Source organism: Olea europaea, chromosome 17 (genome assembly GCF_002742605.1).
Source record: "Olea europaea var. sylvestris chromosome 17, O_europaea_v1, whole genome shotgun sequence".
Lineage (NCBI taxonomy): Eukaryota > Viridiplantae > Streptophyta > Magnoliopsida > Lamiales > Oleaceae > Olea > Olea europaea.
The window spans coordinates 2,739,048-2,752,706 of NC_036253.1; the positions used below are offsets into that span (position 1 = coordinate 2,739,048).

Consider the following 13,659-nt stretch of genomic DNA (forward strand, 5'->3'; position numbering starts at 1 on the left):
TGGGATGAACCACTTGCAATCGCATCTCATAAGATTGTTGCAATTGGATTTGTCAATGACTGCCATTTTATCTCGGTAAATATTCATCAAATTAATTAACTTTTTAATTAACTAAATAAAATTTCTATTTATGTTTTTCTATGTGATTGTGTACATGTAAATTGGCATACTAAGGGACCAATGCCACCTATTGCTTGTTATTGGTACAAGTACAATCATTCATGTGCAGAAGGTTGGGCTACACCTTCTCATGCTAGGATGCAATTTTTTAGGTCCTTGATAGAAGAAGGTGTAGCTATATCAGAGTAATTGATTTGAATAAACCATAAGAACAATTAACTACTACTACTATTTTTTGATCTGATAACACTACTATTATTGATTGACCAATTACTTGATTTGTTCACTACTATTCGATTACCTAATCATGTTATGTTGATCCACAAAGATTTGAAGCCTAATTTTAATTCACATTGATATATTATTTACAAATTATTTCTAGCATGTGATGTTTTCTACTTGTTATTAATGTGAAGCATTTTTGTCTAATTGTAAAATAAGAAATTTAGGCATGTAAAAACATTTTTCTCTAAAAATTTATATAATTTTTTCTACTTGTAATTTTGGATTTAAGCATACCATGAAGAGATGATTGAAGCAAACCAATCATCGTCCAAAAACGATGAGTTCCAAATGTTACTCGGTATACTTTATCCAGAGACAAACCTCCTCCTAATTTGGATGTTGATTCATGGTGGTTTACCTTTGATGAATTGAGTTTTATGAATAAGAATAATAAATTTTCTAGTAAATACTGTTAAAATGGTTAGCTGAATAATATATATTAATTTAATGTTCAATGATATATATTAACTCCAACGGTAATACTTTTTCGGTGACCTAAAGATTTCTTTTTTAGATTTTCATGGGAAATTTTGCTACTGCCATGAATTCTTGTGTTCCAATGTTAACGCATACATTTTTTCTTTTAACTGTTTAGAGATGATAATAATAATTTCATGGGGGAATGTGTTTACATTGAACGATGACTAACTGATGAAATCCTAAATCTAAGACATGAATGTAATAAAATTAATATCATCTTTGTTAGTATTTCATTCATTTTATTTAAAAGAGTTTATATTTTAGGGATTGTGTGAATCTAGTGTTAGGGATGTACTTAAAATTTATGTGGATATATGTCATTTAAATGAATGAATTTAGTAAGGACAAAATTGGAATATAACGTGTATGTAAATAGTATTTTTTTAAATTTTTAAAATTTTATTAGAGATGAACTTAGAGTTGAACGTACTTATAAAAAATATAGATGAAAATAGGGCTGCCCAAATTAAGAGATTGGAGAAAAAGGGTAAAATAATAATAATAATAATAATCTTAATAATTTCTGTTGTCTCTCTCACACAAGTTCCCCCCTTCTCTCCCTAACACAGCCATGGGGAGCACACGAATGATAGGCAAGCAATTTAACACCATTTTTCAGTTTCCAATGAATATTGATAAAACTCACTAAATCTTTTCTTTTTTCATTTTTTTTTTCTAATATGATAACTCAAGAACAGATATAGCGGTTAATTTCACTGGTGAGTTAACAATCGCATTATATTTCATTTTTTGATTTCTGTTTTCTTGAATTTGTTTATACTTCTAAATGTATAATACGGAATAAATGCAGATAGTATGTTTAGAGGAATATACAATGGGAAGCAATATCATGTAGCTGATATTCCAGCGGTGCTTAGCAGGGCTTGGAGTGCTGGTGTAGATCGAATTATCGTAAATTCTTCTCTCCGTAGACTTTTCAGCAAAAAATTTGTGAACTTTATTGTTTTTTTTCCTGATTATTTATCTTGTTTTATAAGAGTGCCACAATTTCGGTAAAATGAGGGTAGAGGAAGACCAAAATTAACATGGCCACTGGCAGTTTATAAGGATTTGATTGTTTTAGATCTCCAGTTGATCTTGGAACAAATGGAAATTTTTGGTAAGCGAGGGAGGGGTAGACCAAAATTAATGTGGGCTGCCACAGTTGCTAAGGATTTAATTGTTTTAGAGCTCCCAATTGATTTAAGAACGAGTAGAATGCAATGGCGAAGAAAGACTCATGAGGTTGATCCCATATTTGATGGAAATAAGGCTTAGTTTGTTGTTGATTATTATGTTGCTTTCGATATTCTTTTCCCATATATTATTGTTGCTTTTCTTTATATAGAAGTTCTATGTTGCTGCTTAAAGAAGGGAACTATTGAAACTATTACAAGTTAAGTCTTTTTGGTTATTCGCTATTTTTAAATTTGAAACCTCTTTTTTCAGAAATGTAGAAGTAATGGTTAAAAAAATTGATACTCTCTTATTTTGTGAAGTTTCACTATAACCAACGCTGAAGCGCAAATATCAATTAAGCATTTTATAATGAAGGAACAATGGCAGTTTAAACTTAAAATATAGAGTATCCAATGGAAATAAGGTCACGAGATGGAAAAAAAATAAAAAAATTATTGCTTCATTTCCATCTTGTTTATTTATGGTTCCCCTTTGTAAATTTGGGAAGTGAAACAAATTTGAAAACTCAATCTTTTATCTTTACTAAAGCTGCACAGTTAATTCTATTCTGTGTTGAACCTTATAAGCAGTTTTGGTCCTTGAGCTATTAATAATTAACTTGATCTGGTAATGGTATAATATGAATTTGAGCTGTAATCCAAAACTTTAAGCTGTATAATAAGTGGCTTTCATTTTAACTCCATCTGTTGTTTCTCTGAAAATTTGTAATTTGGGTCAAGTTCATTGTTCCAGGTGACTGGTGGCTCCCTTGAGGAATCAAAGGAAGCTCTTGCTATTGCAGAAACTGATGGTCTCTCCACCGATACCATTCTACACTATATGTTTAGTTTTACCTTCTGTTTTTGTTTTCAGCTTTTTCCTTCTCTTTTGTATGATATCTCTAATCATGGATTCAATTAATTATGGCAGCAAGACTTTTCTGTACGGTTGGTGTACACCCAACAAGATGCAAAGTGAGATTTTTATTCTCAATATAATATGTTCATTGCCAGCCCAAGTTTTGCTATATACATAACCCTGAGATACTTATCCTGGAGGTGTTGTGATAGTTGATTCTTGTTCTCTTAATCAGGAATTTGATGACAGTGGTGATCCGGAGAAACATTTTGAGGCTCTTATATCATTGGCTAAAGCCGGAGTTGAGAAAGGCAAGGTATGCTTTATTGTGTTAAAAAATATATTTTAATTTATTACCTTTTGTAGTAGTATTATGGAAACCTGAAATACCTTCCATACCTGGCAACTGGTGCAAACAAGTTTGTCCAAGATATAAACCCACTAGAACAACTGTTAAAATTTTACTCTTCCTTGCAAGATATGCCCTAATAACTGAGAATATTGTTAATTCAGTTCCTCGTGCATCATTCCTTCATACATGCACATAAACCCACACCCACACACCTGCATGTTTTTGCATAGGTGTTCTTGTGTATGTGGGTTTGCATGCACACATGAGCATATAGATATTAGGCAGAGCCAGGGGAGGACAAGGTTTTATTTTTTTTCCACACTGGGCTAATACATAGATGTTTATTTTTATTTTTCTTTTTTTCGCACTGGGCTAATACATAGATAAAATTAAATTTAATGGCGTAGAAGTTAATATCGTCCATAGAAATACCACATCACATATTTTCTTTGGAGATACCTTGTGGATATAAACTCCTTGCTGTATCAGTTGCTAGTTTTATGTGTATTCTTCTTGGCATACAAGTCAAATTTCCTATCATGTTGATTGGGTTTATTTGTCATTTGTCTTAACACGGAAAAATAATTTCAAGCAAGGTGGTGGCAATTGGCGAATGTGGATTGGATTATGACAGGCTTTCCTTTTGCCCGTCTGAGATACAAAAGAAGTATGTGTTTGCTTCAAGTATCATTCTTTTACTTTCTTCTCCTGCTTTTACTTTGCATTTTTTTCCTTGGATGAAAGAAGTCTAGGAGTTTTCTTGAGAAATTTTGATTCTTTATTTCCTTTTCTGAACATCTTTTTCTGGACATTCTGTTTCATTTCCTTAATTCTATTTTATGTTGTGAAAAATTAGGTACTTTGAGAAGCAGTTTGAATTAGCATGGGCCATGAAGCTGCCAATGTTTCTCCACATGCGAGCAGCTGCCGAGGATTTTTGTCACATTCTTGAGCAAAATAATCATAGGTAAAGTGTGGACTTAACCAATGATGCTAATCTTGTTTGGCTGATGCAGTTACTTAGTTGTTCCTCTTGCCACCCTATAATGGACCTCATTGTCTGTCTATGTGTGATGACAATGAGTTCCATTTATGCTTGATAGATAGTTAAGTATGTCACCTGTCTCCTCAATATTGGCAGAATGTTGAAGTGGTGCTCCTGCAGCAAAAGAATGATATATTTCGCTGTGTTAGCGAGAGTTTCATGCTTTATTACACCCTACTAGGAGGCATACATTTCTCAGTGATTATGTGGACAAAATTTACTATAATTCCTCCTTTAAAATTTCCATAAGATGTTTGCTATCCATGATGTGTTATACGTCTTCACACGCAATGTTATTAAAACTCGCCCGGCGACCTGGATCCTTGTCTGGGCTGGGTAGGATAATGTTAGAGGAATGCAAGTGACCCGATTTTTGGTTAAAGCCCGCTGGCCCGTTGACCAGTTTTCAGAATTGTTTATAACTTATTAGTATGTTTTTTTCTTTTCCACTGCCATGTTGGGATCTGCAGATTTTATCACATTTTTTTCCTTGCCAGCAGGTTCTGCTCTGGGGTTGCACACTCTTTTACTGGCAGTGCTGAAGATCGTGATAAACTACTTTCATTCAATAATCTTTTTATAGGTTAATGCACTTCTTCTCATACTTCTTGATTTTTAAAGCTGTTCCACTGTAAATATTTTATCAACTCATTTGGTTCTTGATGATTTCTTTTATCCTGTAATCCCCATTTTTCTGTGTCCTCGTTCCTATGCAGGCGTAAATGGCTGCTCTCTCAAGACTGCTGAGAATTTGGATGTTGTAAAGGGGATTCCTGTTGAAAGAATGATGATTGAAACAGATTCGCCGTACTGTGAAATCAAGAACACACATGCTGGGATTAGTTACGTGAAATCCTTGTGGCCTTCTAAAAAAAAAGATAAGTATGATCCAGATTCCACTGTCAAAGGTCGCAATGAACCATGTTTAGTACGGTGAGTGGCAAAACATGCATATTACAACATAAATATTTGTTATGTACATATTTTATCCTATAAATGTCCATTTTGAGGACTCTTGTTTTTAGGAATTAAGTTGAATAATTGCCTAAATGCTATGCATTGTGACATTTGAGTCTTTATGTTTGCAAGTTCCTATTACCAGCCAATTTCATTTTTGATATTTGCATAATTACTACTTCTAGTTTCCCTATGAACTGCAGTGGTATGTTTAGTAACATTACAGTTTTGGTTCCAGAAAACTAGAACTTTACAAATTCTACAATATTAAGCCTAGCTTCTTCATCTGTGTGGAAAATGGATAAAAGTTTGTCCTATATACCTCTCTGGTACCCTACTCTTATGATGAAACATGGTCATTTGTCATAATTAATTAATTTTTTCTTTGTTTATCTTTCTTACTTTCTTCTAAACCACCCACTCAAATTGCACTACCTGTCTTTTGTGTTGGATTTCATTTTTACTATATTTCTCTATCTTACTTTTCACCATATTTTATTTTTAATCCTTGTTTTTTTTTTTTTTTTTAATCAGAAAACTCCTAAATCTTTTTTTAACCAAGTTTTCTAGACTCGTTATGATGTAGTACATTCCTACTACAATTAATAATTTCTTACTATTCCTACTACAATTATATTTTATCTTTTCGAAGAATTTATCTTTTCAATTATGTTTATCTTTATGTTTATTTATTTATTTTTTTGTATAGTTATGATAGAACTTTTTACCTTTTATTTAATTAGGATTATAGTTTTATTATCGCTTATGTAATAAATAAAAACGATATTTGAACAATCATGTCATGTATATCATGAATAATAATTGATTGTTGTTAAAAAGTGAAAAATGCTCTTATATTTATAGACAAAATTATTCCCTACTTCTAATAGTATAAGGAAATTGAAACTAATTAAAATTATAATCCTAATTAAATAAAAGATATAACTATACAAGAAAACTAAAAAGATAAACATAATTGAAAAGATAAACTCTTCGAAAAGATAAAACATAATTGTAGTAGGAATATTAGGAAATTATTAATTGTAGTAGGAATGTACTATAACAATCCCCTCCGCTTGAAAAAAACTCGTCCTCGAGTTTTATTGGAGAAAGAATCTTTGATAACTTGTGTGTTTTCAAACTTGGCCGGGACTCGAGGAAATTCTCTAGCCACATGTTGCCGTGTTGTATTCTTGTTGAAACAATTAATATTCATAGCAGTTAAAGTCTGCAAATTCTTGTCAATTTGTTTTCTCATGGGCTCATGATTCCTTTCAAGACTTAACGTAGATAGCATTTGCGTGATGTTGTGAAAGGTTTCGTCGATCCTCTCAATTTGTTGTTCGGGTTTGTCGAGCCTCCGTCCATCGTTGGCGATTCGACTGCCACAAGGACCATCTTTAGCCATCAGATTTAAGCAATTTCTTTGCTCTGATACCAATTTTGGTGCGGAAACGATAATAAAATTCTTGTAATAAGAATTATGTAATGAATAAAAATGATATTTGAACAATCATGTCATGTATATTTTGAATAATAATTGATTGTTGTTGAAAAGTATACAATGCTCCTATATTTATAAACAAAATTATTCCCTACTTCTAATAGTATTAGGAAATTGAAACTAATTAAAACTATAATCCTAGTTAAATAAAAGATAAAAAGTTCTATCATAACTATATAAAAACTAAACTGATAAGCATAATGGAAAAGATAAATTCTTAGAAAAGATAAAACATAATTGTAGTAGGAATAGTAGAAATTTATTAATTGTAGTAGGAATCTACTACATCATGTTAAGACGTTTGGTCGAACTTAAAATTTAGTTATTTAAAAAAAAAAAAATTAGAGAATGAGTTTTGTAATAATGATTTTTTAGGGAATGTATGGTTGAAATGTAAGGAAAAGTTTTGGGTTGCAAAATTACTTTACGAGAATTTGTGGTTGAAAATGAGTTTGGGTAGAAATGAGTTTTTTGAGAATAGGGCTCAAATAAGAGCTTACTTTTCATAAATGTAACTGTGTTCATAAAATAGTAACTTTTATGATTATATTTGACATGAGATAATGTGAAAAGTAATTTTTGCTTCCTTTTGAACGTAACTAAATGTGGATAGACTGACCGACTTAAAGAAGCTATAAATATTGCTCTTATTTTACTATTATTTTAGCTGCTAATATTGTCTTATTCCTAGTCTCAACATCTTTTGAATTTTCGTAAATTGAGTTAATGAAGTATATCTTTACCCTATTATATAATCGTTGGATTAAATTTTAATGAAATAAGCAAATGATTCTGAAAAGAAAATATGATCAAGTCCCAGACATGCATGCATGGATTTTTTGTGAAAAAGTATAAATCATTTTGAGAGAGAGAGAGTTTTCAATCATCGATTAATAATAATCTAAAATGTCATGTGCAATATATAGCCTATGTTTGGTGTGGATAATCAGATTTTTAGTAGATTTTGATAAAAGTTGATAAAATTTGTGGTTGAAAAGTTTTGCCATGAAATGTGTGGTTAAATTTAATTTTTGATTTTGACTTGTGATTTTTAGTAGATTTCAATCTACACCAAACAGAGGCATAATGAATTAATTTTAGTCATTAGAAAACTAAACACTACCTCTAGTAAAATGTTAGGGAGATAAAGAGATTAAGAATTGAATTTGAAGGACTTATTCATCATTGGAGTGTGTGTTCTGAAAAAATGTAGGAGAAAGAAAGAGGAAGGAATTAATTATGATACAAATGACCATGTGTAAGGTGGGTGTACCACGTAGGCATATAGAACCGTCCTACCAAAACTATTCGTGAAAAAAATGAGAAGGAAGTGTATTAGGAGGCGTATGTTCTATTGAGAGAACTCTTAGATCCATAACAAACAGTTGGATGCGTAGATTAATAGATTCAAATTTTTAAAAACATTTTTCTTTTCAATAGATTCGATCGACACCATCATTTAATTTAGTGCTTTCAATGTACTCAAATTAATTTTATCTGAATTTTTATGCATAAAATCTTGCTGAGTTAGATGATATCAGTTATGTCCATATAACATATTGAGCATAATTTCTGTTTTCTAAGAATAACCATTCCTGCAAGTAGAATTCTTCTTCTATATACTAGTTTTGTAGTTTTTAGACTTTTCTCAGCTTACCATAGTAGACATATGATAGTGAATTACGCTCCTGCTCCTTCCTTAGCGATTGCCCATGCAATTGGCAACACATGATATGATGGATTTTTATCAACTATATGTTGATATTGTGTAAGAACTTTATAGTGTGTGTAGGTATCGGTGCATATTGGTATCGTCATTTTTCTGGAAATAATGATTTGTAAATGAGTTGCCAACACGACAGCATACTGGTGAACATGTCTATCTTACCAGGAAAGCTGGAGCAAGTTATAATAATCCGAGCAACTCATATTTGCTTGCTGTCATTCTTTTCTTGACTATACAAATGATGAAATGGGAAGACGGGACAAACGATGAAGCACTTATTATATTTTTCTTAGTTTCCGTTAAATGTTGAAGGGTACAATCTTGAGGAATGGTGGGAGTAATATCATACGATATACTTCATCATTATTCTCATGGAAAGATTTGTATCGTCGGTATCTGTAAATTGACTAAGCTAAGCATATCAAACAATATTCGTATATTTTCTGACTCATGAAATTTAACTCGCCTACAGTATAGACAATCTAATTTCGTGTTTATCATAGATTTATATTGAAATTTACTCTTTCTTACACATCACGGCGATAATCTCCAGGCAAGTACTTGAGGTGGTAGCTGGCTGTAAAGGCATTGCTGACGTAGATCAACTGAGCAAGATGATATATCACAATACATGCAGGTAACTGTTCATCGATATCTTTTCTCATTCTTTAAATTGCGTTAGCTGCTAATTAATGGAAATGCGTTTTCTTGATCTGGATTTATCTTGGATATATGGCGTTCTTAAGAACCACCATGGGAAAGAAAAAAAATCCCTCGAAGTATTAATTTGGCATGCTGTGTGAAAGCATATATGGTTCCTCTGGACTTCTGTGTGCTCCAGTTTTCTAAAAGAGTGCATATTGTACAGGGTTTTCTTTCCACACGATTTGGACTCCGCAGCAGATGCGCTTCTTGCTGGTGGTAACGACACCATTTGAATTCCATTTCCTCTCCATCGAATATAAAAATAGCAGTTGTGCTGTGGTACATTTTTAATCGTATCTGCTGGTCAAGGATCGACTGAACTTCTCTGAGCATCTTTGTGACACTAAAAATAAGTTTCTTTAAGTGGATGATACTGTAAAGAAGGATTGATTTTTATAAGAATCTTGTGTACTTTTAATGAAATTCCATGATTTCTTCTTGAAGACTAATAATGTCTAGTTTTTGGCAATAAATATTTTTATATATTTTTGTCCGTGTTAATTTATTCTCTTGTTCTTTAACAGTTGAAGTGCATACACTAACACGGGTACGGGGCATCATTTAAGCATAAACTACGAAAAGAACAATTTAGGTGGTTTGGATATATTTTGCGTAGATTCAAAGAAACTTCATTTCTTAAGAACGACACGATCTCAATATAACATGTTAGAAGAGTAAAGAAATACAGTAGTTCTACACGTATAGAATTTGGCTTTTAGAATTTATACAGAAGACACTTGGTAGCAATATGTTGGATAATGGCCCAAAAAAAAAAAGCAGGTCAAACCAGATGCTGACACACCCGCATTTGGTGCAATTCTGTGAAGTATTTTTCTGTAGAAGGATTAAATCAAGCAAATAATACTATAAATACAATAAAACCCAAGGCATGCACTGATAACAAAATCTGACATTAGTTTTGCATGCATTCTGCTCTCCGCTATCCTCTGGCCGATATGAAAAATTCCAGATTTCTTTGAACTCCTCTGGTACGTTAAGTAACAAGTATTAGATGGAACTTGATTATTTTGATAAAGAAAATAAGCTAAACTCTTGTTCATTATACTATCAAGCCATGTCCATTCCAGTGCGGCGTACCAAAAATGTACCTCAAGGACTAAAACTTGAAAGAATCTCACTGTTCTCCAGATCATTATCTGAAATACTACGAATAGCCTCCGGAGGAGATACAGGGGTTCTCTGCTCCGCCAAGTTTAACCTTAGTGGCCGGCCTTCAAGCTCCTAATTGCATTGCATAGAAAAGTAGAGGTATCAACAAGGATAAGCACATAAGGTCATGGAAAATTAATTACAATTTTTAAGTCAAACATACCACTCCATTCATGGCATTTAGTGCAGATTCTACTTCTTCAGCTGATGCAAAACTTATAAACCCAAAACCTCGAGATCTTCCGGAGTCCCGGTCATAGATTACCTTAGCACTCAGGAATCCTGGCTGATCTGCAAAAGCTTCTCTTAGGCCTTGAGACGTGAGGTTCCAGCTGAGGTTCCCGGCATATATCTTATGGGGGCTATCTACAAAACCTTGATAGCTGCTTCTTATCTTTGGAGCCATTACTTCCCTTTCACCTCCCCTAGGCACCTCAGGGAAGTTCACCTTAGCAGTTCGTCCTCCAATTTGCTTTTGACAGAGCAGTTGAAAGCAGGAGATACAGGTGCTCTCTGCTCCGCCAAGTTTAACCTTAGTGGCCGGCCTTCAAGCTCCTAATTGCATTGCATAGAAAAGTAGAGGTATCAACAAGGATAAGCACAGAAGGTCATGGAAAATTAATTACAATTTTTAAGTCAAACATACCACTCCATTCATGGCATTTAGTGCAGATTCTACTTCTTCAGCTGATGCAAAACTTATAAACCCAAAACCTCGAGATCTTCCGGAGTCCCGGTCATAGATTACCTTAGCACTCAGGAATCCTGGCTGATCTGCAAAAGCTTCTCTTAGGCCTTGAGACGTGAGGTTCCAGCTGAGGTTCCCGGCATATATCTTATGGGGGCTATCTACAAAACCTTGATAGCTGCTTCTTATCTTTGGAGCCATTACTTCCCTTTCACCTCCCCTAGGCACCTCAGGGAAGTTCACCTTAGCAGTTCGTCCTCCAATTTGCTTTTGACAGAGCAGTTGAAAGCATAATTGTAAGTCGCAATCCGAAAACATATAAACTGATTATTTTTGGGTAGAAGCGAGGAAAAAAGAAAGCAATTATTTCATTTTCGGGATTGGCATCTATTAAACAAAGGTCAGAAACCACATTAACACTCACAGAAATGCCAGCCCTGACTTCAATTCTGAAAGCCACTATGTTAACTTACTCTGTTGCAAGGAGACTTCAACAAGGGTGACGTGTCTGTATCAGTCACGTGTCAAATATCGACACTTCTCGGATATATTCATTTTTCTTTTATCAGATATATTATACATCCTTAACTCAAAGTTATTATTAAATAAAAAATACGTACTCATATTTAAAAGATTTCAACAAAAAAAATTAATAATCAGTATAAAACTAAATTTAAACTATATAAAGGAAGGCCCCGTGAGTTCAAGAATAACTCAAAGAAATATTCCAACTAAGCTATAGAAAACACATTATTTGTGTCATCACAAGCGAGCACAGTATCAGTATGACTAAGAAAAGACACTTACAGATCCATCAAACAACCGAATTGCCTCTTTTGCTTCCTCAGCACTGCCCATTGTAACAAATGCAAATCCCCGGCTCCTATCTGTAACTCGGTCATAGACAATCTATGAAAGGAAAAAATCAGCATGATCTCATAACTATTTCAATTCCAATTTTAGAAAGAAAAGAAAAAGAAACAGATAAAGAACAAATCCAGTTTCACCGCAATATCTCATTTCCAAATTACATATAACTAAAAATCCCATTTCTCAAGCACAATAATATTTAAATAGTAACTGCAGAAAGTCGATTAAAATTCCATCTATACATATTGAAACCAGCAAACACAAGGATGAATGGCAATATCTTAATCTTTTCTTTTCTTATTATCTTCGGTAGAACAATTCCACCAATATTATCAGTTCAACTTCGACAACTCTTCATCTTCTCTTCTAATAATACAACTCTGTGAATTGTAGTTTAAATTTCATAATGCTCCTGTTAAAATTTGGTCACGTAATACACACAAGGCGAACAAACACCAAAGAAACATCAATGTATTGAACAATGAACTATATAATTGAGACAGAAACAACAAAGAAATACAATAATTTTTATTGTTTACAGTGGAATCACCTGTTTATGAAACCAACTCTTTTTTTCTCTAAGCCGAGTGAGAACAATCAGATAAGATGTCAAATTTGGAAGTGAAAAGCAAATGTTCTTCATTGGCTCTTAAGTGAGAAATTCTTCACTTAAGGTGGAATGCTGCTAGGGATAAGTAAATCGCCTAAGTATTCTAGAAGGTTTTCTTTGATAGAATGAATTATCTAAAGGACGCACATGGACTATAAGAAGACATGACGCACGAATTGGTACCAGTATCAATTAACCAATAATCAACTACTCGTCAATTAAGAATCAAGAAAATGCGAAAAGCTGACCTCCACGGAAACAATACGACCAGCTTCTGCAAAAATTTCTGATAACTGGGAAGACGTCATTGAAAATGGCAAATTGCCCACGTACAATCTACCAGCTTCAGCTGACTGTGATTCCACTCCCTCATCGTCTTCACCCTTTTCAACAACTTCTTGTTCTGGTACTATTTCTTGAGTCTCTTCTTGAGTGATTTCGACGCTGTCAAATGCAGCCGAAGCACAGAATAACACAGAGTGGGAAAAAGGTGGGGAATTTAGATTGTAATGGGATTTGAGGTTTGGAGACTTTATGGGTTTTGATTTAAAGGGAAAGAAATGAGTGGCGGTGAGAGAGAAATGGTGAATTGAGTTTGAGGGATTGGAAATGGTGGTGGCAGTGGCTGCCACTGAAAGTGTAACAGAAGCAGCTGACATTCTTTTTGTTTCTTGTAATCAAAAGAAAATAATGAAAATTGGGAAGCAGATTTTGGTGGAAATATTAGAGAGAGAGAGAAAGGCGGGGTGGGGTGCACGGTGGAGCCGGTGGCGTTTCGGCGTGGGGGTATACATACGTGGTGACGGTAATCTACGAAGATAGGAAGCGGGAGGATAAGGTCTAGTCGTGAGTGCAACTAAACGCGTGTTGTGTTGCCTTAACGTTATTAACAGTGTAAACCAAAGCCCTTCTTTGTTCAACTACAAAATTGAATTAAAATTTAAGTCAAAATTAATATTAAATTTTGATCACATATTTTATCAATTTTTATTAAAATCTACTAAAATTCTTATTTTTATATAAATCAAACAGGGACAAAATTATCTTAACTTATAATGATACGATGTTTAAGAACTAATTCATTTAAAGTATATTTTAGGATATTTATAA

The 13,659-nt window shown here is 33.4% G+C and overlaps 2 protein-coding genes across 2 annotated transcripts; one reads left to right on the forward strand and one right to left on the reverse strand.

Annotated features, from left to right (window-relative positions):
- Window positions 1-1,393: 1,393 nt before the first annotated feature.
- LOC111366044 (putative deoxyribonuclease TATDN1) lies at window positions 1,394-9,696 on the forward strand. The gene is made up of 12 exons (XM_022986680.1): window positions 1,394-1,478; window positions 1,584-1,604; window positions 1,697-1,797; window positions 2,818-2,875; window positions 2,995-3,038; window positions 3,158-3,238; window positions 3,871-3,941; window positions 4,131-4,241; window positions 4,820-4,902; window positions 5,036-5,252; window positions 9,060-9,143; window positions 9,375-9,696. The coding sequence occupies exons 1-12, from the start codon at window positions 1,457-1,459 to the stop codon at window positions 9,442-9,444; spliced, it is 963 nt and encodes a 320-aa protein (XP_022842448.1). The 5' UTR covers window positions 1,394-1,456; the 3' UTR covers window positions 9,445-9,696.
- A 128-nt stretch (window positions 9,697-9,824) lies between these two features.
- On the reverse strand, window positions 9,825-13,412 carry LOC111366045 (33 kDa ribonucleoprotein, chloroplastic). The gene is made up of 4 exons (XM_022986681.1): window positions 12,798-13,412; window positions 11,877-11,978; window positions 11,028-11,336; window positions 9,825-10,453 (listed from the first exon to the last, which is right to left on the reverse strand). The coding sequence occupies exons 1-4, from the start codon at window positions 13,206-13,208 to the stop codon at window positions 10,322-10,324; spliced, it is 954 nt and encodes a 317-aa protein (XP_022842449.1). The 5' UTR covers window positions 13,209-13,412; the 3' UTR covers window positions 9,825-10,321.
- Window positions 13,413-13,659: the final 247 nt, after the last annotated feature.

Bases quoted from the DNA above. Each gene is read 5' to 3' on its own strand.
- LOC111366045 (XM_022986681.1), bottom strand. From the start codon at position 13,208: ATGTCAGCTGCTTCTGTTACACTTTCAGTGGCAGCCACTGCCACCACC. The intron at 11,979-12,797 runs GTCAGCTTTTCG...TTCCTTTCATAG, and splicing joins GTCGTATTGTTTCCGTGGAG to ATTGTCTATGACCGAGTTAC. The intron at 11,337-11,876 runs GTAAGTGTCTTT...CTCTGTCAAAAG, and splicing joins TTCGGTTGTTTGATGGATCT to CAAATTGGAGGACGAACTGC.
- LOC111366044 (XM_022986680.1), top strand. From the start codon at position 1,457: ATGGGGAGCACACGAATGATAG. The intron at 3,942-4,130 runs GTATGTGTTTGC...GTGAAAAATTAG, and splicing joins CCGTCTGAGATACAAAAGAA to GTACTTTGAGAAGCAGTTTG. The intron at 4,903-5,035 runs GTTAATGCACTT...GTTCCTATGCAG, and splicing joins ATTCAATAATCTTTTTATAG to GCGTAAATGGCTGCTCTCTC.